The sequence below is a fragment of the Colletotrichum spaethianum genome (genome assembly GCF_022836535.1).
Source record: "Colletotrichum spaethianum MAFF 239500 DNA, contig06, whole genome shotgun sequence".
Lineage (NCBI taxonomy): Eukaryota > Fungi > Ascomycota > Sordariomycetes > Glomerellales > Glomerellaceae > Colletotrichum > Colletotrichum spaethianum.
This window is the reverse complement of record NW_026054776.1, coordinates 364,872-391,168: the sequence shown is the minus strand read 5'-3', so window position 1 is coordinate 391,168 and position 26,297 is coordinate 364,872. Positions and strand designations below refer to the sequence as shown.

The 26,297-nt window shown below is 55.2% G+C and overlaps 11 protein-coding genes across 11 annotated transcripts; 5 read left to right on the top strand and 6 right to left on the bottom strand.

Moving 5' to 3' along the window:
• Nucleotides 1-756: 756 nt before the first annotated feature.
• ColSpa_03147 (UPF0743 protein) lies at nt 757-1,758 on the bottom strand (the record flags this gene model as incomplete). The annotated part of the gene is made up of 2 exons (XM_049269359.1): nt 757-1,647; nt 1,717-1,758. The coding sequence occupies 2 exons, from the start codon at nt 1,756-1,758 to the stop codon at nt 757-759; spliced, it is 933 nt and encodes a 310-aa protein (XP_049125316.1).
• A 984-nt stretch (nt 1,759-2,742) lies between these two features.
• On the bottom strand, nt 2,743-4,135 carry ColSpa_03146 (putative dioxygenase; the record flags this gene model as incomplete). The annotated part of the gene is made up of 4 exons (XM_049269358.1): nt 2,743-2,820; nt 2,871-2,970; nt 3,019-3,789; nt 3,843-4,135. The coding sequence occupies 4 exons, from the start codon at nt 4,133-4,135 to the stop codon at nt 2,743-2,745; spliced, it is 1,242 nt and encodes a 413-aa protein (XP_049125315.1).
• A 516-nt stretch (nt 4,136-4,651) lies between these two features.
• Nucleotides 4,652-5,509, top strand: ColSpa_03145 (monoacylglycerol lipase ABHD6; the record flags this gene model as incomplete). The annotated part of the gene is made up of 1 exon (XM_049269357.1): nt 4,652-5,509. One exon carries the CDS (start codon nt 4,652-4,654, stop codon nt 5,507-5,509), a length of 858 nt encoding a protein of 285 aa, XP_049125314.1.
• Nucleotides 5,510-8,863: 3,354 nt separating this feature from the next.
• On the top strand, nt 8,864-9,327 carry ColSpa_03144 (uracil permease; the record flags this gene model as incomplete). Its single annotated transcript, XM_049269356.1, has 2 exons — nt 8,864-8,981; nt 9,044-9,327. 2 exons carry the CDS (start codon nt 8,864-8,866, stop codon nt 9,325-9,327), a joined length of 402 nt encoding a protein of 133 aa, XP_049125313.1.
• Nucleotides 9,328-9,573: 246 nt separating this feature from the next.
• Nucleotides 9,574-10,694, top strand: ColSpa_03143 (putative permease; the record flags this gene model as incomplete). Its single annotated transcript, XM_049269355.1, has 2 exons — nt 9,574-9,699; nt 9,768-10,694. The coding sequence occupies 2 exons, from the start codon at nt 9,574-9,576 to the stop codon at nt 10,692-10,694; spliced, it is 1,053 nt and encodes a 350-aa protein (XP_049125312.1).
• A 1,985-nt stretch (nt 10,695-12,679) lies between these two features.
• ColSpa_03142 (pestheic acid cluster transcriptional regulator 3) lies at nt 12,680-14,779 on the top strand (the record flags this gene model as incomplete). The annotated part of the gene is made up of 1 exon (XM_049269354.1): nt 12,680-14,779. The coding sequence occupies one exon, from the start codon at nt 12,680-12,682 to the stop codon at nt 14,777-14,779; it is 2,100 nt and encodes a 699-aa protein (XP_049125311.1).
• Nucleotides 14,780-15,179: 400 nt separating this feature from the next.
• ColSpa_03141 (uncharacterized protein) lies at nt 15,180-15,473 on the bottom strand (the record flags this gene model as incomplete). Its single annotated transcript, XM_049269353.1, has 1 exon — nt 15,180-15,473. One exon carries the CDS (start codon nt 15,471-15,473, stop codon nt 15,180-15,182), a length of 294 nt encoding a protein of 97 aa, XP_049125310.1.
• A 243-nt stretch (nt 15,474-15,716) lies between these two features.
• Nucleotides 15,717-16,373, bottom strand: ColSpa_03140 (uncharacterized protein; the record flags this gene model as incomplete). Its single annotated transcript, XM_049269352.1, has 2 exons — nt 15,717-16,148; nt 16,206-16,373. The coding sequence occupies 2 exons, from the start codon at nt 16,371-16,373 to the stop codon at nt 15,717-15,719; spliced, it is 600 nt and encodes a 199-aa protein (XP_049125309.1).
• A 2,110-nt stretch (nt 16,374-18,483) lies between these two features.
• On the bottom strand, nt 18,484-20,173 carry ColSpa_03139 (ENTH domain-containing protein C794.11c; the record flags this gene model as incomplete). Its single annotated transcript, XM_049269351.1, has 2 exons — nt 18,484-19,813; nt 20,052-20,173. 2 exons carry the CDS (start codon nt 20,171-20,173, stop codon nt 18,484-18,486), a joined length of 1,452 nt encoding a protein of 483 aa, XP_049125308.1.
• A 2,720-nt stretch (nt 20,174-22,893) lies between these two features.
• ColSpa_03138 (peptidyl-prolyl cis-trans isomerase, mitochondrial) lies at nt 22,894-23,759 on the top strand (the record flags this gene model as incomplete). Its single annotated transcript, XM_049269350.1, has 4 exons — nt 22,894-22,910; nt 22,987-23,054; nt 23,242-23,518; nt 23,573-23,759. The coding sequence occupies 4 exons, from the start codon at nt 22,894-22,896 to the stop codon at nt 23,757-23,759; spliced, it is 549 nt and encodes a 182-aa protein (XP_049125307.1).
• A 532-nt stretch (nt 23,760-24,291) lies between these two features.
• ColSpa_03137 (putative dolichyl pyrophosphate Man9GlcNAc2 alpha-1,3-glucosyltransferase) lies at nt 24,292-25,545 on the bottom strand (the record flags this gene model as incomplete). The annotated part of the gene is made up of 2 exons (XM_049269349.1): nt 24,292-25,198; nt 25,259-25,545. The coding sequence occupies 2 exons, from the start codon at nt 25,543-25,545 to the stop codon at nt 24,292-24,294; spliced, it is 1,194 nt and encodes a 397-aa protein (XP_049125306.1).
• Between the last annotated feature and the right edge of the window lie 752 nt (nt 25,546-26,297).

Genomic DNA, 26,297 nt, shown 5'->3' with positions numbered 1-26,297 from the left:
CTGATAGGTTTTGCTGTGTTGAAGTGTGGTAAGTTACTGTTTGATGGATTCGATGCGGTATGAGACAGCCCTCTTTGTTAATATGCTTTCCGCAGTTGTTGTTATCTCAACAGAAGTTTGATATCTCGCCTAGAGGTTGGTGCATTGCTTCGAGCCAAAGTGAACAATCACATTCGTTGAAATGAGTTACAGGGTACCGGCTGCCTCGGCCGAGGCTCGCCATTTTCAGCAGCCGGAGACAGCTGCGCTCGGCCGATGACTGCAGCCAATATTCTCACTTCCCACGGCACCGTCCGAAGTACTAGTTGTAGTATTGATAAGGCATTATCACCAATAGCAACAAGATACCCAATCCCAATCATTCCCAAGATCGAACGACGTAAGTTCGGCCCAAATTTGAAGATTGCACTTGTTTTCCAAACATGTTAGAATGAAAGAATATTGAAAGAATAATGATCGCTGATTGTTAATTAGCACCTAGCTTTAGCGGCCTTGAAAACTTCACGAATCCATTTGAAGTGAGCAAGTTCAAATACAGCTAATCAACACTACATCATCCAAAATACACCTGCCACCATTGACCTGGGCTAAACAGGAGACTCAATTCATCAAAACTGAACAGAAAACCGAAGCAATTCGATTTGAAGACTAGCCGCTATCCTTGAGATTTAATTGCCGGCATTCCAATCTTCATCTGTTGACCATCTGCTTCTTCCTTTGCAGCCAACTTCGCTTGCAGAGCCGTGTACATCCTGTTCATCGCGTTCCTGTTGAACTCCTCCCCGTTACCACGGGATATTTCTTCTTCGGGCCTTGGATGATCGCATCCTTGCATGGCTGGTTAAAGAAGGCAATACTGAATCGTTCCCCATAATAATCACCTTCTTCGCATGGCGCCTTGACCCGATGGTAAGTACTCTTGAACCGGTCGTCGCTCCAGCTCATTAGCAGGTCCCCAATGTTGCACACAATGACACCTGGTTTGAACTCGACCTTGGTCCACTCGTCGCCCAAGGCATGCTCAGTCACGACCTCTCGGCCAGGGCAAATCTCCAAACCAGACTGGCCGGTATGCTGAAAAAGGAGCGTCAGAAAACCCCAATCTGCATGAGCTCCAGCTCGGTGATATGTCTTGCCATCGTTGACTTGAGGAGTCTCGTAGTAGTGAATAAGACGGAGGACAGACTGGGCGTTGGGGCGGCTAGTATCATGATACTTAATGAAGTAGTTGTCCTCAAAGCCAAGCCCACGAGCCAAGCACAGCATCAACTTTTCAGAGATGCCCTGCACACGATGCATGAAAGCTAGAGAACGGCTCTTGAAGCCAGGCAGGGATTCGTCGCCCATCCACTTCCCCTCCATGTTTTCTCCAAACTGAAGCTGATATGATTCCTTGGTGTCAGGGGCACCGGTGGACGGCCTGACCTGCGACATCTTCTCCCAGCCAACGTTCTGAGGAGTCCACGGCACGCTCGCCTTGGTTTCGTCCGATAATCGGAAAAAGGACTCGGACAATGAGAACATGTCCTCAACTTCGGCCTCGGTAAGGCCATGATCCCTTATGGCGAAGAACCCAACGTTTTCAGCAGCGGTACACAACTGAGAAGTAATCTCATCGACTCGAGTTTCAAAATCTTGAAGGGAAATCTGAATCACAAGAATGTCAGCCCATCTCAGTTACTGATGTCGCAACGTGAACAAATGACCGCAACGTACCTCGGGGATCTCCCGATCAACGTATTTAGTGTTCTCCGCCATGGTCTTGGAATGATGTTGACAGCACACCGACCACTGTAATTCTTTCGTAGTTGGATGAGATATTTAGCAAGCTACCGTTTGAGATGATGAAGGTAGGTTGATGATGCTTTCACTTCGATGCGGTGAAGGATAAAAGATGATGCTTCAGCACATTAACGAGTCGCCCTTCGAAGGCGATGATGACATTAATGCATTCGGGTAAGTGCAAGCTTGACGGGAGGCCAGATTGGTGGATCCCTGCAACCTCGGCCGAGCTTATCTTTGGAACAGCCGGCCTCACGCATTGGCCCATCCACACCGGATCGCCAGTGTCCAAAGAGCCCGATAGCGTCTCCCCTCATCCAGGAAAGCTCATTAGCAAGGGTCTTGGCGTTTGAGCTCTATCTTCGCAGAGTCCATCTTTCTGTCTCGGTTGTCAATGGTCAGTGTTCAGTGGTCTTCCTTATCTCTTTACCGTCCACATTTGTAGGGTTGAATAAGGATGGACAAGGATGATAAGGATGATAAAGATGTTGACAATTGAAGCTGAGCATCGTAACACTACAGCAGGAACACGCTCTAGGGTTTTCTCAGGATGTAACTTTAGTGAAACCTCAATTTGATCTTGGGTTGTATGTATTCAAGCTCTCGCCCGTGTATGAAACTTTCAACATAGCTACGTTTTTGATCTTGCTCAACATTCAGAGCCACTACAGCAAATCGGAAACTTCGCAATGACTTTGACACCATTACGCCACGCAGTTTGATTTGAAAACAACGCCAGAGCTAGATAGTGGCGCGACATAGATTTTAGTTGACGAAGGCAAATAGCTTAGTGGGCCAACAAAAACTATCAATAACAATGCATATAGTGGCTCTTCGTGAATGTCATCTCTATTTGAGTTTTTGAGTCTTGAAACTTGGCTCAGATACAGTCGATTACATCCTGGGGTTGATCGAATAGAACGCGAATAGCGTGGACCGCTCTGAACATGCTTTAAGCCTTCAGCCTGAAGGATGATCACTCGCGGCAACATTGCACTGGTGCATCACCCGGGGCCCATATGCCTTGGGGAACTCCGTCTGGTGAACGCTTAGCAAACGTGGAACAGAAGTTACGGGGAACAACTTACTATGCTATGCCACAAGGCTCTGTTGTACCAGAGAATCACGTCCTGTTCTTGATGGGGATGGGCGTAGATGTTCTCCGGTTGCAGTACCGGTTTCATAATTCTGTTCATCTTTAGTTGTGTGGCTCTTCACCATAACCATTGTACTTACCTATCCATGAAAGCTCTGACCTCCTTCAGGTCATCTATAACTGTCTCCAGACCATTTGGCTCAGTCTTCAGGTAGAGCTTGAAAGCCCCCTGGCCGTGAACTTGCAACGACTTCTCGCCTGTCTTAGGATTGGTCCACACCATGGGATACACGCAGACCTTGCTGCTCTCCCACTTTGGCAGTTGGTCTAACGGCTTCTCCAATCCTTCCGTCTCCAGCAGATGTCCCAGACGCGTACTGTGAGCTCCGGCCATCCATGAAAATGCATGCGGTGCATATTCGATCCTGCTGTTCAGGACAAGTTTCCGCATGTCATCATCAAGGAGAGCCAAGGCCCTACTGCCAGCCACCATAGCCGTTGACCCGGGTGCCATCTTCATCTCAGTGCCGCTACCATCGTCCCACCGCACGGTGACATCGGGCCCCTTGGGTGTTCGGACCGCCAACAAGCAACCTACCCGGGGCGGAGGGATTGCGTATAAGGCACCATCGAAGTGCCACTGGTAGAAACGGGAGGCACCATTCTCTCGATCTACGGCTGGAATATGTGGTGGGAGATGGAACTCCTCATGATCAATGCCCTGAACCTCGAATCCGGGTGGGAAACCATAGTGGTTCTCAGGTAGGGGTCCACGACCAAGTATATGTACTTGCGGTTGCTCGGGAATCGCTGGACGTTTGGGGATGCCGTAGATGTCGATGCCGTTATGAGTCGTCAGAAAGGGGTCTCTCCCGTGAGCAAAGCCCCCAGTCGTTTCGTCGGGGTCAAAGCTAGTCAAGTGTCAGAAGAAATCAGCAAAATCTCTTTTAAGAAATAGCCATACTTTGATGTGAGCAGATATTGCTGCTGAGGTTTAAGCATCTGGGGTTGTTCCTTGAAGACGAGCAATTTGTGCGTATGTAGGGCATTAGATATGAATTCAAAGTCGGCGTCGCTGAAATCGTTCAAGTCAATCCCGTAAATTTCGGCGCCAAAATCCACCATGCTAGTCTTAGGGTGTTGGATCGGAACCACTCGTCCGGTCGACTTCTCGGCGTGACGAAGCTCACAGGGACTTCTTGCCGCAGAAAGACGAAAGTCCGTGGCTTCCTCCGTAACAACTGAAACAATGACCATTTTGTTTGGTTAATTAAAGGAGATGCTTGATTTGGTCCGTGGCTCAACTTTCCAAACAAGAGTCAAGTCGATTGGCAAGGTTAGGTTGCTTATGCTTCGATAGCGAGAGCAGGAGTTTTCGCCTTATTTAAACAGGTAGTGACTTTTTTATATATATAAAACACAGGCGATGCTGAGCTTCCAGTTATTAGCATCATGCGAAATGAGTTATGTTGTCTCAGAGGCGCATAAAACAACGAAAAGGCAGACTACCATGGTACGGGTCTCCATCTGATTAGGGAGGTGCTCGGGTTCGTTGTTGTAGGGATCCACCTCGGCCGAGGGCCGAGTCCCTAACACATCTATGGACATTAATGATCCCCGACAGAGTGGTCCCAACAAAGAGACAACCCGATTTTCTTTTGGGCATCGGACGAACTCTTGTCCTAAACAAAGCCTGTTATCCTGAAGTATAACTTTCTTCGCACCTACGTGTAGCCATAGTGTGTGTACACAGAACCCAGCAACACAGGCGAGATGGCTACCTCTACCTATTTTACAGCGCCTTCTGGAAATACAATACATTATCTCCAGTCAGGAACATCCTCCGGCCCCCTTCTAGTTTGCCTCCATGGTCTTGGTGGCTCAAGCGAAACCTTCATTTCGATCCTCTCGACAATCCCGAAATCGTTCAACGCCGTCCTTGTTGACTTCCCAGGCTTCGGCAAGTCGCCCCTCAACCAGAATTTGAAACCGGTGACCGTTGCTGGGACTGTTTCCGACATACACAGCCTCATATCATCTATCCGAGATAGCGCTGGCACGTCAAACTCGGACAAGATTACCTTCATCGGGCATTCTTTTGGTGCGATTGTTGCTCTCCACTACGCCGCCGAGTATTCCGATGTAGTTGCTGGTCTTGCACTCCTTGGGCCAGGACGAGCAGCTGGCCATATCCCTGCTGTGAGGCAGCGCATGCTAGAACTAGCAAGCAACGTAAGGAAGACGGGCATAGACTTTGTGGCTGATATTGCAACTCAGTCAAACTTCTATGTGGATACTCCGGAACGATCTGCCGAGCCATCTGCAAGAGAAAGTGTGCGAAAGGCCGTCGCTGCCTCTGAGCCCGAGGGCTACGCTCAGACCTGCGAAGCTTTGGTTGACTTGGACCATACGGACCCTGATTATGGGAACATCAGATGTCCAACAGTCTTCGTGGTTGGAGATAAAGATGTGATCAGCCCAGTAGGCCGATCTGAGGAACTCAGTAAGCTGGTGGGCGGTGAAAGCTGGGTAGTGACTGTTAAGAGCGGGCATCAGCAGATATTGGAAGACCCGAAGGGTGTCGAGGAGGCTTTGATGCAACTTTTTCCGAAGCTTGTAAATCCTGCATAAATTGATCATTACAAATGGCTTGATACACACTGTTACAAGAGATTCAAGGGTGTGAAGAATGTAAAGCGATGTAATTCGGTCCATTTCTAAGGTAAACAATCATAGTTTGCAAGATACAAAAGGTTTTCAAAGTTATTCCCACCGTCTAATCCACCAAAAGGGAATGAAAATGTGGAATCGGTTCGGCTCGGGTCCATCATGTCTGGACCATGGCTACGACTGGCTCCGTAGGAAATCGGGGTAGTATCCGATATTGGAACTCCAGAAGAAAGCTCTCGGAGCCTGGGCAGTGCACAGTTGTCACGAGTCTCCCGAGACTGACTGGCCGTGCTGCCTTCGCAGAACCTCTTGACGAATGTCTGTACATCAAAGTTCGCCATATTTTTTCCTACTGTTATACACAGGTCGTTTTCTTCTCTTGGGCGCTTTCGTCTTTGCGACGATGTTGCTCTCGTACTCGTCGCATTGGAAACTTCCACGAGTAGGGCTCGAAGAAGTTTGATTCCTCTGGTGGCAATTGTGCTGTTGCGATACGACTCCAGGATCTTAATGACACTTTCGACCAATTGGCGATGCTCAACGTGTTCCACCTCTCCCGGTGCCCGATGCAGTACGTCCAGTAAAAGGATGATTGAAGCAGCGACTGAGAAGGCTTGGTGTACCCAAAGAACAGGGCCATCCTCCTGGACTACAAACTTGTACTCTTTGATTATCGTCTTGGATGCTGCGATGCAGGTCAACCTGGTAAACGCAAAGGCAGGGTTGGTGAAACTATCAGACAAAAACGAGCGGTGAATCATGATTATTTTGTGGCTGGAACTGATAGCCAAAGTACGACGGGCCCACGAGATCCAAACAGGCCAATCGTTCTCTATTGGCGTGTTTGTGAGAAAACTCGGGCGTTCTGCTGTAGCGAGAGTGCGGAGACGGGCGTCCCATGTCAGGACTTGTTCGTATCGGGTGTACGCCGTGTTGTTGGTCATCAAGCCATCTTGTAGCTGTGGCATGATGGCAGCAATCTCACGGAGAAAGCGGCAGTAACTCGTTATTGTCGGAACATCTGCCGGCTGGGATATCAAGTCATGATCATGGCAATTGGCTGGCGGCTCCGAGGTCGAATACAGAGGGCTAACAAGGTAGCTTTCCGAGAAAGGGATACCGAACCAATCTTGGCTGCAAAGTTGACACCATACACGACGTCCCGTTTCTTTTTCCACATTGCTTCCCGCAACATTGTACTTTAGTCTATGAAGACCAAGTGATTGGGCGATGCGAACTGCCGCAGCGAGATGTATGCTCTGAGAGCTGCTATGACCCAGAGGGTGAGCGGATATTGTAGCGGTTGCGATGGCCTGGCATGACAGAATACTGAGGTTCGTCGTGTAATCCGCGCGGTTTAAACATATTATCATGGCTTCAAACCAGCGCCTGGAAAGGGTCTCCCGTTCGCTGTCCTGAAAGCCCCAGGCATGCGCTCGTCGTGATGGTGCACATACCAGGCTTGCTGTCAAGACAGAGAAGAGGAGGGAAACCCACTGGAGATCGACTCCCTCACTTTCAACTATACCGTTGTGCTCCGCATAGAATGCGGCAAGCTGTGATCGGAATGTTGGTGCGAAGTATGAGCCATGATACCAAAGGAGGCTTTCGTTATGATAATTGACCAGGTCCCACACCTTCCGTGAGTCTGGCAAGAGAAGCTGAAGTAACCCCAACTGAGAGCATTTGTTAAAATCCAGCATCACGTCTTTGTTGCTTTCGGGGACGCCAGGCCCTTCTGAACCTTGACCAAAAATGGTCGCTGCCTCGGGTGAAATGATGGAGTGGTATTCGGGATCTTTCCTGCGACCCCAAGCCAGGAACTCGAGGATAGAAGCCGCATCTTTCATGGATCGGTCATCAACTTCAGTCCGCTCGAGGCCAATGTCGGTTGTAACAGCTTGTAAGGACGGCTGCTCTAACCTCGGGTCGTCCCGCACACTATCCGATCCGACGCTAATGGTTTGAGGGCCTGGGCTGGCATACTCCCTCGGGCTGCCATCGTGCCTCGGACTGTTCAGAATATTGCGGCGTGCCTCTTTTTCGAGCTCCAATACTTTGCGCCGAAGATAAGCAACCTCATCGACACTAGCTACGCAGGTTGAAGGAGACGCTGAGTAACTTGGTTGTACAGAAGGCGGTCTCGCTGATGTCGGGGAAGCAACACGAGGATTGTCGAGTGCATCAGAAGTACAAGAGTTCTCTTCTCCCCTGGAAATGCTAGTCAGCCCGTGATCCCAAGGCAATATCTCGTCAGAAATACCTTCTGAGGCAATTCGTGCACGGTACTGTTTTGCTGCACTTGACCTTTCGGCGTGTACATGCGGCGCAGGCCAGTCTGCTTCGGCTCGTCACGAACGCTGGCATGTTATTTCAAACGGAGCATCCTTTTGCCAATATTCACAGACTTGATAAGCTAGATCGAGCTTCGGGAAGTACTCGGAGAGCCTCGGCCGGGTGGTTGAGAGTTTGTGTGGACATCTCCCTCTAGGATGAGCTGGGGCCTACGAGATAAGGGAAAGCAATAGTTGGGCCTTATCAGAGGCTGCCATGGCCATATGTCTTATCTTTCAGAGACGGTCAAAAGAAGTAACGGATGGAAAGGAGCATCCAACGCAGCGTGTCGCAATAGCTAGCTGCCAATCAGCCGATCGCATTTAAATAAGACCTTGTCGCTGCGTAATGCATGCTGGTGATTTGCAGTGGCCAAAGAACTGCGGATAGGTCCTAATGTACGACCGATAGAGAGAGGCCCGGCCGAGGACGGGACCCCGAGTCGCTCGACTTGCAGATCCGATGTGCTGCGGGGAAAATGCTCTTATCTCCCTCTTTCTCCCGATATCGTTGGCTGAAGCCGATTCAGTAACCCCAACCTCCACAGCTGCCATTAGTACTACAATGAAGATAAGACCCGACTGATGCATGCGCATCTTGTTGGGTTAAGATTCTCATATCATGATATAGCCTGCTATGCTCAAGTGAATATGAGACGTGGACTAACTGTTGAAGGCACTGTCCGTATTTTGGCAACGACCTTGGATTCATTTCAGCTTGGCACCATACGCAATGCACGTTGTTTGCTAGTGACTTCAAGCACCACCATCCCAGTTGCAACTCAGGATTTACCCCAACTCATTGACTACCTTGATCCGTCCCAGGAGTTGGTGGCTCAATATGGTCAACGGACTCGATGTGCGAGCACAAGCTCGCTCCGTGAAAGACAAGATTAGACTCAGACTCACGCAACCTAGTAGTTGGAAACTACCCAAGCAACCTAGTAGCATTGCGCCGCCTGAGGTATGGACAAACTCCGATATGGATCCTGTGCCGGTTGAAAAACGAACCTGGGGAAAAAGCACCTTCGTCACATACTGGTTTTCTGATCTGGTCACCATCTCAACTTGGAGCACTGGATCAGCCATAGTCACAGCAGGTCAGTTTTTGCCAAAGCAAACAACTCTTGCTTGGTCCGTCGCTGATAGGAATTGCCCTCAGGATTGACTGCTACGGATGCCATTCTCATCGTCTTGCTTGCCGGCTTCTGCAATGCGATCCCAACAGTTCTCAACGGAGCAATCGGTGCAGACCTTCACATTGCGTTTCCAATCGCCTCGCGAGCCAGCTTTGGCTACTGGTTCAGCTACTTTGCCGTGGTCTCCAGAGGCGTCCTGGCCATGTTTTGGTTCGGGGTGCAGACAGCCAACGGCGCAACGTGCGTCACAGCTGTGAGTCTTTTGCCTGCCATGTCCATAGCTTACAAGGGCCATCCTCAGTTCTAATTTGGTAATCCTAGATCATCACATCAATCTGGCCCAGTTTTAAAAACGTTCCAAACCACCTGCCAGCTTCGGCAGGCTTAACGACAGCCGGGATGGTATCGTACTTTCTGTTTTGGCTCATTCAGTTCCCGCTTCTTCTGATTCCCACACACAAACTGCAATATATCTTTTGGGTCAAGACCATCGTAACACTTCCGATGGCGATAGGAATGGTAAGATAGCTCTGCACACGTTTCCTACAAATAAATGACTAAAGGTGGTCACCTCAAGGTTATATGGGTTGCTGTTCGAGCTGGTGGTGGAGGCGATTTCTTCCATGCGCCATCTCAAGTCCATGGGTCTGAACGAGCTTGGCTCTGGCTTTCAAGCCTGGTACGTTGCTCCGGTCTATCGTTTCCTTGTCTCCGCAGCAAGTACTAACAGGGCTCTACTACTCATAGACCAGTGTGATTGGAGGGTACAGCACCCTGGCCGTGAACATTCCCGACTTCTCTCGCTTCAGCAAGGATAGCCGCGCTCAGTTCTGGCAGCTACCGGTCATTCCATTCTTCAAGACAATCGTCGCTCTATTCGGTGTCGTCTCGGCCGCGGCTGCGCAGGAGATCTGGGGCGTCCCCTACTGGACACCGCTCGAGATCATCGCTACATGGCAGAATACTCCGGGCGGCCGCGCTGCGGCCTTCTTCTGTGCTTCTATCTGGCTTCTTGCGCAGATTAGTGTCAACATCAGTGCAAACGCGGTGTCTTTTGCCAACGATATTACAACGCTCGCGCCCAAGTGGTTCAACAACCGCCGAGGCACTGTGTTTGTCGCCTTCCTTGGGGGTTGGGCGCTGTGCCCTTGGATCATCGTGGCATCAGGCAAGGCATTCATGAACTTCATGTCGGCCTACTCAATCTTCATGGCGCCCATGGCTGGTATTCTGTTTGCGGACTACTGGCTGGTCAAGGGGCGACGTTACGACGTACCTGCGCTCTACGAGCCGCAGGGAATCTATCGTTACGGCAAATATGGCACCAATTGGCGCGCAGCAATCGCGACATTTGGCGTAATTATACCGTTATTGCCAGGTCTTGCGTCGAAGGTTTCTTCGTCTGTCAGTCTCAACGACGGTCTGAACAACCTCTTCAGCTTCAACTGGTTGTACGGCTTCTTTCTTTCCGTCTTTATATATTACACACTGAACTACTTCTTTCCTCACAAGGACACACTCATTCCATCTGTAGTTACAGGATTTGAGACTACTCTGATAGGGGTAGACTCTGATACGGAGAGCCAGAGAGCGGAAGGCGTAAAGAAGCAGGAGTGTGGAGAAAGTGTCGAAAAGAGTCCTTCTTGTACAGATACCAACCTGGCCATTTCTTAGTTGATTAGTTTGCTGTTATTGGGGTGTAATATTGGATTAGTACAAATAATGTAAGGAGCCTCGGATCACAGTCAGCGTTCCCCAGTTGCAACTTTCACTGTATCCAATGTCTTGCATTTTCAAAGTTGTGATGGAACCACGGCATTGATGACGTCTTACAAAAGCCTAAGCACTCAGTAAGTCACCTTTAACGTGGCCCAATTCATATACTATCATGCTTGTGGTAGCACACTAGTTGCCGGATGCTGACAATCATAGTGTTCTGAGTTCCTCCATTTGAGGATACGCAACGCCCACTCGTTCAAGGACGTCTTCCCCCTTATTCGTGCCGCTGAAAGGCACAGCCAGTGCACAATAACGCGGCTACTCGCTATGGTGATTTTTACTCTCTCCTGTGATAGCACAGGTAAGAGGCTTGGCCAGCTCTCGATCTGGCTCATCTAAAATAAGCCGACTTGGTTCATGCACAATGGTTTGTACAGGAGCCGGGAGTCCAGCCACCCATTTCAGATCAGAACCTGCATGTTACATGCCTTGGAGGAGTGTTTCGAAATGTAGCTCAATATCACCGACGCGTAAGATGTCCAACACAACATTCCTGTATCGAGTTTCTCCACTGCAAGCCATTCAGGAGCATCTCCTTACGTGTATGCACGGGTACTAACCCAGGTCTCCCCTTCAATCGGTTCTCTTTGTTACTTGTCTACACGTCAGTCGTTTATAATCTGAGCTGATGATTATCAACAGGGATCGGCAAGTAAGCTGGACGCTAGAGTCTATCGGCGTTTGGCCTCATATCTTGACTTGGCTCGTACCATAGCTCTCGCTGAGTTGACGACATGGCTCGTGCGCCGATACGACTTGTCCGTACATTGTCCGTCGGCGACGTGCGGTTTCGATGCCGCGAGACGGCTCGTACGGCAAGCCCATGGACGAGGGTCGTCCGGTATTGGCGCCCCAAGTGACTTTGTGAGATGGGGCATCGTGAATGACGGCCGTCGTTGCCAGAGCCTCAGAGGTCTCATGGGTGGACGCGTTTAGTGCTAGGGCTGAAACTAGAAGGGGCGGTAGCAAATGGCTTCAGCTGCCTGTCAGTTGGCACGTGCCGAGTGTCATCTGATAATTCTCAGTCAACCGTCTGTCGGACAGTGCAGTTAATTCATGTGTTAAGGAGGCAGCAAAGGTGAGGTGGCCGAGAGACCACTTGATTCATGTGTTCCATGTAGAGTGAAAACCTCCAAAATAACAAGATTGCCTTTGGATCTCCACACCAGCATCCCAGATGAGCTATAAAAAAATTAAAATAAAAAGGAAAGAAATGATCTGGCCCCCCTGGTGATTGATGTTCGCCCTCCCGCATCACGTCGCAGCTCATATTGCCATGGATGGCCCGTCTCGTTTATCGTGAATCACAGGAATAAGGGGCAAGGCAATGGACAGGATGGAGTTCTTCAAGCGATCGACCATGGAAAGTGGATCCCGTGTCATCCGCGTGTCTCGGCCCAATCAGCGTCGCGTTGGCCAGCCTTGGCCCGCCCTGGCTTTTGCCAGGCCCCTTCCTCGCAATCCCCTTCCCTTTTTCACCTTATTTCCTTTGTGTTCCCCCCACCAAGGCTGATGGCATGCTGGCGCACTGCCGGGCACCGCTTTTTAGTGGATTACAAATCCGACCAGCGGCGGATGCCTTTCCTCACTCAGACCTTCCCTTCCCGAGGCGCGACAGGCACTCAGACCACACAACACGACAGAGAGCGCACTCACTCACTCACTCACTTACTCGCCGACGTCCCTCTCATCGGCGCATCTCAGTCTCGATCGGCAAGTTGTCGCACCCACAAAGGCGGCAGTCTGCAATCTTTCGGCGCAGCATAAAACAGCTTTGATCATCGACGACGACGACGCGCATCTCTCCCCCTGGATGACTTCTCCCACCTAACTTTCATCGACGCCCGCGTGCGACACCAAATCTCTCTCTTTCTCTCACCATGTTTTCACGGAACAAGGAGCTCTCGCACATGTCGTCCCTCTCGGGGCTGCGGACGCGCTTCAAGAACAGCATGTCCTCGTCCGCCAAGATCCGCAGCTCCGAGGGCTGCTGGACCTGTCGCCTGCGCCGCAAGAAGTGCGACGAGGTCCGTCCCGTCTGCGACGGCTGCGCCCAGCTCGAAATCACCTGCTACTACAGCGAGACCAAGCCCGACTGGATGGACGGCGGCGAGCGCCAGAAGGAGATGGCCGACAACCTCAAGAAGCAGGTCAAGATCCAGGCCAACAACCGCCGTGAGCGCAAGTACCTGCAGAGCCTCGACGTCGACGGCAACCTCATTGGCGGTTCCGAGGACGGCGATCACGGCATGCCTCCCGTCCCGGCGCTGAGTGCCGATGGCGGCTCGTCCAAGGCGACCGAGTCCAATAGCCCGTCGACGGTGAACGACACGCCCGGCGACTCGTCCAGCCCGCCCTTCCACATGGGCTCCGTCAAGTCGTCCATCCACGAAATCGCGACCGGCGGCTCGCCGGATCAGATGCGCCAACTAACCCCGGAATGGACTAACCACTCCAGTCCTCCGGCCGCTGCGGCATCGGTTCCCACACTCACCACCCTCCCGGCCTCTCACCCCTCCGTGCCCATCTCGGCCGACCAGGCCAACCCAACGCCCCCGTTCGCCGACGGCTCTAACCTCAGCTTCATCATGATTTACCTCGACTACGTCTTCCCCTTCCTCTTCCCCTTCTACAAGCCCGCCCTGCTCGAGGGCGGTCGCGGCTGGCTGCTCAACGTCCTCAACCACAACAAGGCCCTCTACCACACAGCCCTCGGCCTCTCGTCGCACTTTTTCGGCGTCGTCCTCACCGGCGCCCAGGTCGAGCACGCCCCCTGCCGCATGAAGTCCGTCGCCAGCCTGCAGCACCAGCTCGACCTCGCCCTGCGCGAGCTCCGCGCCGACATGGCCCGCATCAACGAGGGCGGCGTCGAGGACCAGCTCCGCCAGGGCTGCCGCGTGCTCGAGAGCATCGTCCAGCTGCTCATCTTCGACGTCACCCTCGCCTCCACCAGCCACTGGCACATGCATCTCGACGCCGCCACCGTCGTCTTCCAGCAGATCCTACCGCAGCCCGACCACTGGGACCCCACCATGCAGCACATGGCCATCCCCATGTTCTCCGGCGTCGACTTCCCCCCCGGCTCCCACAAGCCGTGGAGCTCCGACCAGGCCGCCCTGCGCTTCTTCACCGCGTCGCTGCTCTACTTCGACATCATCTCCGCCACCGCCCTCGAGCGCCCGCCCACCCTGCAAGCCTACCACCGCCACCTCCTCTCCCCCCGCAAGGAGGAGTGCCTCGAGCTCGAGCCCCGCCTGCGCCTGGAGGAGTACTTTGGCTGCCAGAGCTGGGTCCTCATGCTCATCGGCGAGATCGCCGCCCTCGACGCCTGGAAGAAGGAGACCCGCCGCGCCGGCTCCCTCTCCATGACGCACCTCGTCTCGCGCGCCGCGTGCCTCGAGCTCGCCCTCCGCGAGGGCCTCGCCTGCATGGACAACCAGTGCCCGCAGCTCTTGGGCTCCGACGAGCTCACCTCGTGCGCCGGCGCCTGCAGCATGATGGACTACCCGCCGCCGCACCCGACCCACGCCGACACCACGCGGCTGCCCCCGGACCCGCTGACGCTGTACCAGCACCAGCAGACGCGGGACTCGGTCGAGGCCTCCAAGATCCAGACAAAGATCTGGGCCTACGCCGCGCTGACGTACCTCTCGACCGTCGTCTCCGGGTGGCAGCCCTCGTGCCCGGAGACCATGACGAGCGTGCAGGCGACGCTGGACCTGCTCAACTCGCTGCACAGCCCCGTGTGCCTGCGGACCGCCGTGTGGCCCTTCTGCGTCATCGGGTGTCTCGCGGACCCTTGCCAGGAGCACATGTTCCGCGAAATGGTCGGCAAGATGGGCCCGCTCGAGGTCTTTGGGTCCATCAAGGCCGCGCTCGGCGTCATGGAGAACGTCTGGGCTAAGCGGGACACCATTGACGAGAGCTGGGACCTCGCCGCTTGCTTCAAGGTTCTTGGCCACGCCGTGCTCCTGACTTGAGAGTGTACCGAGACCTGGCTTCATTTGAACCACTATCGGGTCGGTAAGACGCACAAGATTTACTTTCTCTTGGTCTATCACCAATCGCTCTGGCAACGTAATGTCAATAATCGAGAACACTTTCGACCTCACGACCCAATACCTAAAAGGGACGAAAGACACTGGAACTCCCGGTTATTTTTCTTTTATTATCAGTGGCCCGACTACCCAAAAACGAACGCCTGAAGGAACCCAAGTGCAGCCCGCCCGCCGTTTCCGCGATAATCCAACCGAAACAATCTATCCAGTAAACATTACCCACCCGCTTCTTCTTTTTTGCCCCCGGTCGACAAGCTCTATTACCAGCAGAGCAGACGTTCCACCCAAAAAGACAGAAACCACAAACACACACACCGGTAGATCACTTCTTGCGAGAAGCAGCCCTGGCGAGCAAGGTCTGCCTCTGCTGCTCCAGCAGCCCCAGATCCCACCACCCGTCGATAAACTCCATGATGGTCTTGCGCTTCGATTTGCCCCGCGCGAGAGGCTTGCGGGGCAGCTGGTTGTCGCCGGCCGGTGTCGTCGGCGTCGCCTGCCATTCGTCAGGCGACGCGGGCGGGGCCGGCGAGACAATCACCTCGGGCACCACTGGTAGCGGGTGGACGGGCTGCCGCTGCTCGACAATGCGCACGCGCTTGTGCTGCACCTGCGCCATGGTGGGAGGGGGCGGGAACCATGGCCTCGCGCCGGCGCGGGAGGCGGCCGGCGGGACGGCGACGTCGTCCGAGTCGGAACCCGAGTCGCTGTCCCACCGCTTCTCCCTGGCCAGCACCGCGGCGGTGCCCAGGCTCTTGTTGCTGCTGCGGTAGCAGCCCCTGGCCTCCCTCGTCGGGGGAGGCGGGAACGAAGAGGCCTGGCCGACACCGCCGACCGCCGCCCTCCCACCACGGGCGCACCCTCAACCCTCAATGTCCTTGACGGCGGCGGGGGCGAGCTTGATGCGGCGCCACAGGCAGACGGCGGTGATGGCGCTGAAGGCGAAGAGCACGCACAGGGCAATGGACAGGCCCCAGACGGCCTTGATGGCGTAGCAGGTGCGCTGGTCGGCGCCGACCCAGATGAAGTAGTTGAGGGCGGAGCCCGTGTTGATGTTGGCCGTGACGGAGGCCATGAAGCTGGCGGTGCTGCCGGACTTTGGCAGCGCGGCGCAGTTGAGGTACGAGAGGGGCTTGCCGAGGAGGCAGGCGACGACGATGACGGCGATGAGCAGGGCCGAGTCGGCGGCGGTGGCGATGAGGAGGGGAGCATGTTGTCGTAGTAGAGGATGTAGGTGATGGTGATGTAGAGGGACGCGATGCAGGCCTTTTTTTTTAAGGATATTAGTCGTATTCTTACCGCCATAATACATAAATGCAAGTTGCGCTCATATAAAATAGAATAAACTCACAATCACAAGCGTCCCGACCAGGACCTGAGGCGACTGCGCGTCGGCGCCGTTGATCTCGGAGATGAAGTTGGAGACCATGCCGATGATGGCGACGAGCGAGGCGAACTGCATGGCGCGCATGGCGGTGAAGGTGTGCCCGAGGGCGCCGAGCTGCGGAGCGGAACCCATTGTTGTGTGGCGGCGGCGGCGGAAGTCGCGAGCGAGCGAGACGGGCGTGACGAGCGTGAGCTTCGGGCGCGGCGTGTGCAGGTGGAGCGCCGTGCGGACGGGGAATTTCCGGGGCGGGAAGGGGATGCAAGCCGTGGGGGAGGAGGTTGAGGAGGGAATGTTGGCAGGAGGCGTCGCTTGGTGTAGCGACTGGGACCTGACGTTAAGAAAGAATGAAGGTTTGCGGTTGATAAAAAAAGAAAAAAAGTTGATGTTGATAGAAAATCGATACAGCGAGGGAAGTCGTTTGAGATTGCGTGTGTGTTTAATCGGATCGCGTCGTCGTCGTTCGTCGTGACCTAAGAAAGGAAAATCGAGGACCGAGAAGAGGCGAAATGAAATCGTATGTTGACCAAAGTGGCTAGAAAGAGATTGAAAAGACCCAGACTTGACCAAGGAAAGTTGACCTAGGAAATAAGGAAAAGAGAGAGAGGAAAAGGAAAAGACGGTGTTGTTCTGATGCTTTGTGGTTGTGTTGATGAGGGACAGAAAGGAAGGGGAGTTGAAGACGGATGAGACCAGTCTGCTTTATACATGTCAACGTTCTTCGATCTCACGGCGCAACGACTGATTTAATCTATCTTGTGTTTGTTTCTCTGCCTCTCCCTGCTCACTATGGCAAGGTACCATACGTCAGGTTCCTCTGCATTGTTGTGTTGCTAAATCGAGCAACCCGCGTTCTGGGCCTTTGGCCTCTGAGCATGCCAGTGGACACCAAGCTATGGACGCTACATTACGGTTCCTGCACGAGGTACGTCAAATCCGAGTACTTTCGTGAGAGTCAGTGAATGAGTGGTGGTTCGTCCAAAGATCCTTGGAGCCTCCAACATCCCGGATGGATGTCGTTCGGCTAGGTATGAGGAGCCGCTGGGGTGGGCCAATCACCGTCCACGGCCGGGGTTGCGGCGCGGCGCTTAGCGGTGGTGGAGTCTCAGACAGGTTGGACAAGCGACGCGGTTGCGACTTACGACGGCGACGCACAGCTCCGGGAGATTGGAGGCTCCAGGGCCTGCGGGCTCGCTTGAGCCATACGCATATACGCAAACAAGGTGGAGCTGGATAGGCGCGTCCCAATGGCATGTCATCGAGCCTCTGCTCAGGATTGGATGGCAGCGCGCCTGTTTTGAACCGGGCTGGCCGGGATCTGATTGGGTCTGCTTCAACCCGGAGCCTTCACCTGGGCTTGACCGTGGCCTGGGCCTGGTGGAGCTCCTGGCCCCCCCGTCTTGCCTCTTGGACGGACGGATGAGCAGGCCTTTAGACGCGGCCGGTGTCGAACGACGATGGCGGAGGCTGAGGCGCCTGTTCATACGAGCTAGCCCGGAGCCATGCAAGGTACCGGACCTGAAACCTGGTCTGGCGGCTGCCGACCTGGGCCGCATATCTTGGCTGCAAGGCGGCTCTCTGTTGAGGGCAGCTCACGTCCCGTTACTGGGCCTTCGTTGGTTTAACGCGGCCAACGCAAGCCGGGACCGCGAACTACGACTCGGTCCTCTTGAACCTTCCATAGCCGCGGAACGACGATGGTTGGTCCGCGGACGGCCAGATTCCTTGTTGATCGCCATGGCACATGCATGGGCTGTTCGTGGTAGAGTGTTTGACGGTCTGGACTCCGTTCAATCGACCCTTCACCATGGCGATGGCTTGCCTCGGGATTGCGGGTGCATGAGGTCGCGCCGGCGGCCGCAGAGGGCTGTGAGGTCCTGCAATCGTTATGCCCCGATGGCCAGGGCAGGCATGAACATACTCAATGCTCCCTGGCAGATGCGCAGACGCGTACGACAGTCGGACCATGGAGAATGATGTCACATTGCACGACGTGGGCAGATGCATCAGATAAAACTGTAGAAATGTGGTTCGCTTCAAATTTCAGTATATGATTCAGGTGTTGCAGCCTTCTTTTGCCTGCCGATGCGCCTTGGAATAGCAGCCTATCAGCACACATAACCCCTTGCCCTACCTCCACCTGGTGGCCGCCTTGTTGCTTTCACTAAGAGGCCCATGATGTTGGCAGGGCGAACTCCGTTATCTCTCCAGATTGCCGTCTCCGCCCGTTTGTCATGTAATTGGCTTAGCCGAGCAGGTCGTCTAGGCCATGGTTTCCGCCGGCGGGCTTTGATGCAGAGGATGCCGGAGCGGGAGCCCCCCAGATGCCAGCGCTGCTCTTCTCCTTTGCAAGCTGGCCCAAAGCGGGACCAGCGGTGGGCGTGCTCTTCTTCACGCCGGTGCTGGCCTGCGACCACAGTGCGCCGAAAGCGTCGCCGCCAGCAGCGCCGGGCTTGGCAGCTGCCGAAGCAGCCTTGGGTGCGCCCGCGCCAGGGGTGCCTGCGAAAGAGCCACCCGTCGGCTGAGGAACTGCAGCCTGGACGGAGCTAAAGTAGTTGGGTCCCGAAGGCTGGTAACCGCTGGACTTTGCCTGTGTCGCGGGCGAGGCGATGGCGGGTGTGCTGAACGCCGAGTAGTTGGCGCTCGGAGCGGGAGACATGGAGGACATGCTAACCATGTTGCTCATGTTGGCCTGCTGCGGTGCGGACACAGGCTGGGGGGCGGCAAAAGTTGTGGCGGAGTTGGCGGTCATGAGGGGAGGAGGGAGGGGATTAGCAGCTGCGGGAGCCGGAGCTGGGGCGGCGGACTGGAAGTCGTCGAACTCGTCATCGTCGTTAGCGTTAGACGGTGCTGACAGCGACGCCAGGCCGGAGCCATTGGAGGGGGTCGGCGCGACGGCGGGGGCGGGCATGGAGGAGGGCGCAGGGTCGTCGAAGGAGAAGAGGTCCACCTCGGGCTCCTTCTTCTTGGGCGGCTCGGCCTTGGGGGCCGCCGTTCGCTCGGGTCGCTTGGATCGAGACGCCGAGGAGCTGGCCGCTGGGCGTTCGTCGTCAAACTCGTCGTATTCCTCAAACTTGTCGTTGTGTGCCTGTGTTCTCCCGTAGTCGTTGCTCTCCTGTCCACCGAAACCGCCGCCATCGCCATAGACACCACCAGAGTAACCTCCGTAGCCACCAGACTCGCTTCCGAAACCGCCGTAACGGCTGCCGCTGCCGCTGGAGAAGCCGCCTCCGAGGCTCATGCCGCCCTCGACACCGGTGTACTTGTTCTTGGTCGCTCGCGCCTTCTTGCGCTCCGTCCGGATCCGCTCGACATCGCTCAGAAGCTCGGCCAATTCCTTGGCTCGATTGCGGACGTTGATACCCTGGTCCTTGCCGTTCTGGTCGATGAAATGGAATTGACGCAGCATCTTGAGCAATGTGATGTGGCCGCGGGCATCGTCGATGACGCGTTCGGAACCGTGCTTGATGAGGAACTCGAGCAGCTGGAGAGCCTTGTAGATTTGCCGCCACTCCTCAGCGGACTTTTCTGTGAATCTGCGGTAGATCATGGGCATGATTTCGTTGAGGGTAGCGCTGGAAGCTCGTCAGCGCTGCGGAAGAGGTTGTCTAGTTTTGGGGGGGTTAGGTACTAGTTGAAGGTGCCGTTGGCGATCTCCTGCATCAGCGATGAGGACGCGCCCCAAGGTTCGTTGTTGGTCGCCTCGCGGACCTGACAGCTGTTAGACGGACAACGACGACAAGGTCGAAGCGGATGATACCAACCTTGGCCTCCATTTCTGTGTAATTCATGACGGCTGGGCGCGGTCAGCACGCGATCACGGGCATTTCGAATTGGACAGCTGGCAATTTACCATTCTGGACCTTCCTGACGCCGGCCTTGACGTCGTACAGGGTCATGTTGGAGACCGTGTCCTTGAGGTTATTCCAATCCATTTTGGCGGATTTGACAAGTGAGAATGGGAGATCAATGCGATGGACAGTAGACAAGAAGCCCAAAGGCGCAGGTGAGGATAACGAGAGTTGTTTTCCCTTGTGATCCTTTGTCGACGTTTCAAAGGAAGATGCGCAACTCAGCGACCTGGCCACCCTGGAACTTTCAGGCTCAGGCTCAGGTCAATCGGTCTCGGACGGCGCGGCGGCAGGGGGTACGTACCATCTGCCACAAGATAAGATTGGCCCATCCTGAGGATAGGAGACGTGGAGAAGGATGTTACCGAGTCACGTGAAGCGATTCGAGGGTCGGGGGACGAAGCAGCCATAGAAGCAGCGGCAGCGCAAAAGAGCTTCCCTAGTCGACTGGGATTGGTCTGGGAAGGTGAGCGGTACGTACCTCTGGGCTTTACCTGTTTGCACCTTGATTTGTAACAGCTCCTGTTTCTTCGATAGGACGCTGTTCTCAAAATCCCCAGCTGAGGTAGACAAGTTTAACAAGGTTCTGTCTATTTCTGTATTCCAACATCTACCTATAAGGGGATGGATGTGTCTTTTTTAATAAAGTTGCAAAGTTCAAGGTCAATTCAGAAGTACACTAGAAAAACATGGCCCGAGACCGCCGTCAGCCAGCTGCAACAGCTGTCCAGATTGAATCGGCGCCGGTGCCCCGTGCTCCAGAGTGACAGACTGAGTGTGTCTCCATCCCCTTCTCCCCTGCTCCGTCATGAAAATGTGTTCCTCAGGTTGCCGCGCCAGGTCGCGCCGTGCCGTGGCCTCCCGTCCCCTTTGGGAAGTCCCTGACCTCACCAAAACTTTTCTCTCCTGAGAAGCTAGAAGACTCGATTCTTTTCATCAGCGACATCCGGTCTTCATCCATCGGCCTGCGTGTAACAACAACCTCCATCTCATTCTTCTTCTTCTGTATCTGTATCATCACTCTTCCCGTGTAATCCTGCTCATCAAGGTACGTAAAAGCCGTTCTTTCTGTCGACCTCCATAACCACACAGTTCCGTACACATGCCTGCTGCACCCCCGAAGCTCCCCTACCTTTCCCATCTTGCTCCGTCCGCACTCCCACACAAGTCATTGGAGCTGCAAGAGCTCGCTGTGCGGCTATGGCAGCTCGTATGCAAGCCAATTGAGCCGTCAGAAGGAAGAGGTGCCTCCCATCCTACTTCTGCAGCTCGAACTCCTGGCAAAGAGTAGCCATTGCTCTTGGATAGCTCCAAGCAAAAGCACAAGCACGAGCTGCACGGCCACTGGGCTGCTTTCGCTTCGTGTGGCAGACAGGCGCGGCAGTACAAAACAGAACAGCCACGGCGGTAGATGGTGCCATTTGTTCCAACCCGGGACAGGACGGCATTCATTGGTCCTTTCGGCTATTGGCTGTTGCTGACCGCGGATGGGCGATGCACTTGCTGCATCTCCTTTCCTGTTTGTCAGGTCATTGTCCACCGCTCGTTGCTGCTGTACCATCCACTCGTCCATCCACGAGATCCCCGCTCCCACAGACCCAAGATTCCACGAGCTTCCGAAGATGTCAAGGGACAACGTGGGCCAGTGGGGGACGGTGACTTGGCCGTCGCCGACAATGAGTCGAGTTCCGGCCCCAGCTGTGCCAGCTTTGTTGTCGTCCCCCCTCTCATGTCGCTCCAATGGGCATCGGCCTCGGGGGTTTGACGCGCATTCGCCCTCCTGCCCGTGCCGCACCGGGGGTTCCCAATGGCTCTTGTAGCTCTACCCTGCCCCGAGGTATTTGCCGCTCTTTGTTGAGCTGCGAGTTCATCCAGGTACCGGTAATAGGCTCGCAGGGCGGTGCAGGTACATCCCCGTGGGCATTGCGTCTTTCGGTCCGCCAGCCAGTACACCGTTCTGTCGTCTGAGTTCAGACCCCGCGGTTGAGCTTGAGAATTGATCCCGGTTCTCTCTGTCCTCCTGCCTGACACGGTGACATTTGACTGCTGGCTACTCGAACTAGCAGTTGGGAATTGGCTCAGTACTGTTTTTTTGTTATTATTTTTCTTTTCTGTTTTCTTTTATTCCCTGTGCTAGCCAAGCTCAATGGGGAGTCGCGGACGCTCGCAGGGCCGATGAAGTCATCCCACTCTGCTCCTTGACGGGCAGTGAGAAGACAAAGTGGGCTTTACTGGACGGAAGTCAAGCCAGTAGCAGCAATTGGGCTAAGGCGAAACCAAACCAAGGTCAAAGCCACAGACCAAGCCAGAGAGCTGGAAAGACGATCCCTTTGCCCCTCGTCTACCCTCTCCTTGCCTTCCTCCCTCTTCCCCCTCCCCACCGCGACGCCCCCCCCCCCCAACCCCTCCTTCCTGCCCTTTGGCACCTTCCCCTCCGTCACCACGTCGTGGGAAGTACGGATACTTGATCCAGACTGGTCAGGTACTTCCCGGCCCGTCAGTGACCTCAGCAACAGCTCATTTCACGTGACTTTTCGCCCCTCTTTTCTCTCGTTCCCGCCCTGCCATTCGCCCCTTCGGCACCCGCAGTGGGGAGCTCTTGCGCTAACAATAAACCCCTCCACCCAGCTGTTGAAAAAATGAGACCAACCCTTTTGCGACCCCTCCTACCCCGCCATACCTTCTCCTGCTCCTCCGTTTCACCCTCGCCCTTTTCTCGACCTTCTGCCTTCATCAAACCTCTCCGAACTGTGATTCCTGCATCTACCAAGCCATCCGTTCGATTCTTCTCAGCATCCAACATCATGCCTGGTCCTCAAGTGTAAGTCTCCTACCACCCAACCAGCTCAAGAGCATCGCAAGCTCTCAATGACGCAATAACTGACCTTCTTTCCCAGTTACTTCGACATCGAGTGGGAGGGTCCCGTCCTCGACGGCACTGGCAAGCCCACCTCCACCGTTCAGGGTAAGTTTTTCTCTGCAATTGGGATTCCATCGAGCAACCATCACGGATGTCCTTTTGCATGTCCCGGCATTACAATGCCTTGTCTGGGAGCTCTCTATGGCGTCGTTTCGCCCTCCCCCAACTCTGTTGCTCGCTGCCAACCAGCCAATGTTCACCGAGCTTTGCTGACCAACCACTCTGCCTACAGCCCAGAACGGCCGCATCACCTTCAACCTCTTCTACGATGTTGTCCCCAAGACCGCCGAGAACTTCCGTGCTCTCTGCACTGGTGAGAAGGGCTTCGGTTACCAGGGCTCTTCCTTCCACCGCATCATCCCCGAGTTCATGCTTCAGGGTGGTGACTTCACCCGTGGCAACGGCACCGGTGGCAAGTCCATCTACGGCGAGAAGTTCGCCGACGAGAACTTCCAGTTGAAGCACGACAAGCCCGGTCTGCTCTCCATGGCCAACGCCGGCCCCAACACGTGAGTCCCACTTCTTCTGCCTCTTGCATGACGCCCAGTCTGACCCTCTTGTAGCAACGGCTCCCAGTTCTTCGTCACCACCGTCGTCACCTCGTGGCTCAACGGCCGCCACGTCGTCTTCGGCGAGGTCGCTGACCAGAACTCCCTCAACATCGTCAAGGCTCTTGAGGCTACCGGCTCTTCCAGCGGTACCGTCAAGTACGGCAAGCGCCCCACCATTGTCAAGTCCGGCGAGTTGTAAATTGCCCTTCGCTCGGTTCTTTGTACGTTAGGTCCTGCTTCTGAAATGTCGCGAGAGTCAACTTGACGGGAAGAGAGGACATTTTTTTGGCGGAGACTTGGGAAATGCGCCAATGCGCTGCTTGGCGGTCATCAGCTTCGCTGCTGCTACATAGCTAGCCAAGACAAAAAGTTACTGCCACTTCCGACCCAAGTGATTCGCATATGTGCAATGTTTTCCATGAGGCATGATGAGTTAACTGCCCCACTGCTCTCTACTTGCCGGCCACCAATCATGGGACCCGTGTAGGCTCAAACATATCTTTGGTATACCTGCACAGCCAGTGCCCCGGCTGCTATTGAAACTAATTCCGCTTGGGAGGATGAAAGATCTACTACCCTGGCAAACCATCCCGACCGTGTCCTATGTTTTTATGTAATCGTGCCAACGCCTGTGCAATGCTTCCCATGATGCGAATCGAGACAACCCAATCAAACCCCGCCCGACTTTTTTGATACTCCCAAACCCGCCGTCGTACGAAACACGCCGCCCCTCATTCCAAGCCCAGCCAGCGTTGGAAATACACGCAATTGCTCGCGCTCACGGGGCCGCCCTCCTCGCAGAGATCGAAAACGGGACACCGGCCGCAGGGGGCCTCGGTGTACCCGTTGACAAAGGGTTCCGGCCCGCCCTCGTCGGGCCCGCCGTCCTGCCTGGCGGCCCAGTTCGTCGTGCTCTGGCGGGGCGCGCGGGTGACCCTGTAGCCCAGGCGGCCAGAGACGCGGATGGGCTCGATGAGGCCGTCGAATACGAGGACGTCGATGAGCTTTTGCATGTCCTCCTCGCCGAGGATCGTGTCCGAGGTGATGCCCGACTGGGAGATGAAGCGGGCAATCTCGCGCACGGTGGGATACTCCTTGAAACCCGCGGGGAGGGGCAGGTTGGTGGGCACCTTTTTGGGCGGCTGGACGGCGGGAACGGCGCTCTTGGGGCCAGCCTCGTCGTCGGCTCCCGAGATCTCCCCCGCGCTGCGCTTCCTGCCCTTTGTGTCCAGCCCGCCCTTCAGGACGCCCTTCTTGGGCACGGCGGTGCGGGTCGCGCCCGAGGCGGAGGAGCCGGTGCTGAGGTAGGTGCTCTTACGCTTGACGTAGTCGAAGATGACGCGCTGCAGCTCCTCGATGAAGGCCTCGTCAAGGGCCGAGTCGGTGAACCAGGGCCCGCCCGTGGCGCGCTCCGAGGGCCGCATGGAGGCCTTGATGAACATGCGCTTGTTGGGGTGCTCGACGTTCTTGAAGGGGGCGATGAGGCCCTTGCCCTGGAGCTGCTTGAGGGCCGTCTTGAGGACCGAGTCGTGCATGTTGAGGCGGTTCTGGATGGATTTGGACCAGATGCCGTCGCCGCCCGCCTCGTCAATTGCGCCGTAGACCATGCGCTGTTCGTCCGTCGAGCAGAGCTTGTATCTGGCAGGGGTGAGTTGGCATGGCAGCGTAGGGGGGGAGGAGCGGGAAGAAAGGACTTACTTTTCCGCATCTTCGACAGAGCGCCATCGCCAGGCAAGACCGGTCTGGGAGGAAACGGCAATGAGGAGGCGGTCGTTGGTGAGGCTCTGGAGGACCTTGAGGAGGGTGACGGTGTCACGGTTCGGGATGACGTCGAAGTCAAGGATGTCGTACTGCGTAAACAGCTGGTTCTCGTCGCCGGCCTTCTGGAAGTGGTCGTAGAGCGTCTCCTTCCACACCTCCATCTTAGAGTCGGTGCTCGAGGTCGTGGCCGCCGAGGGCGACGCCGCCGGGGGGGTTGGGGCCATTGCGGCGGCTAGCTGCGGGTGTTTGCCTGCCGTCGGTGTCTGCCTGGTATCTAGAGTTTAAGATCGGGGGTCGTGGTCTTCGTGCTTCGTGCGAGAAAGCGGTCGTGGCGCGGCAAGTTTGGTGGCCGAGATCGAGATCGACTTGATGGTGGGGGTTGGCTTTGGGGATTTTTTTTCCTGCCCCGGGGGTATCTGGCTTTGCGCCTCGGAGAGCTGGCCTCGCGCCGTCGACAATGGATTGGGATGTCGTAATACGGTTTGCCTACATCTGCGAAATGTAGACGGGGGGGCAGAGGTCACCGATTGAACAGCATTGGTGGATAGTGGTGGGTTTGGTCAGAGGGAAGAGCGTAAAAGGTTCGGAGGCGCGAGAGGCGTGGATGCGTGACTTGGGTCGGCGACGATGGTGGGATTTGGTTTTTGGAGGTGCATCAGTGGTCGCGGAGCCAGGATGATCGGCGCAGCGGCAACGACGAGGAAAAAAAAGCTGCCCCGCCTTCGAATTTTTGGAGGGCCGGGGGTCGCTGCGACCACTGCTGGGTTTTTGGGCGACTGGCGCTGCAGCACATGAAATCAGCCTTGCATTGGCGCCGGATGAACTACGGGTGGCTGTAAATTGTACTAGGGGGAGGCCTGCTGGCGATGGACGACGGATACGTACCGGGTACTGGTGGAGTCGATATGAAGACCAACAACAGCTTGACTTGGCTTCTCTTCTTTTGTGTCCGCTGCGCAGGCAATAGAGTGATACT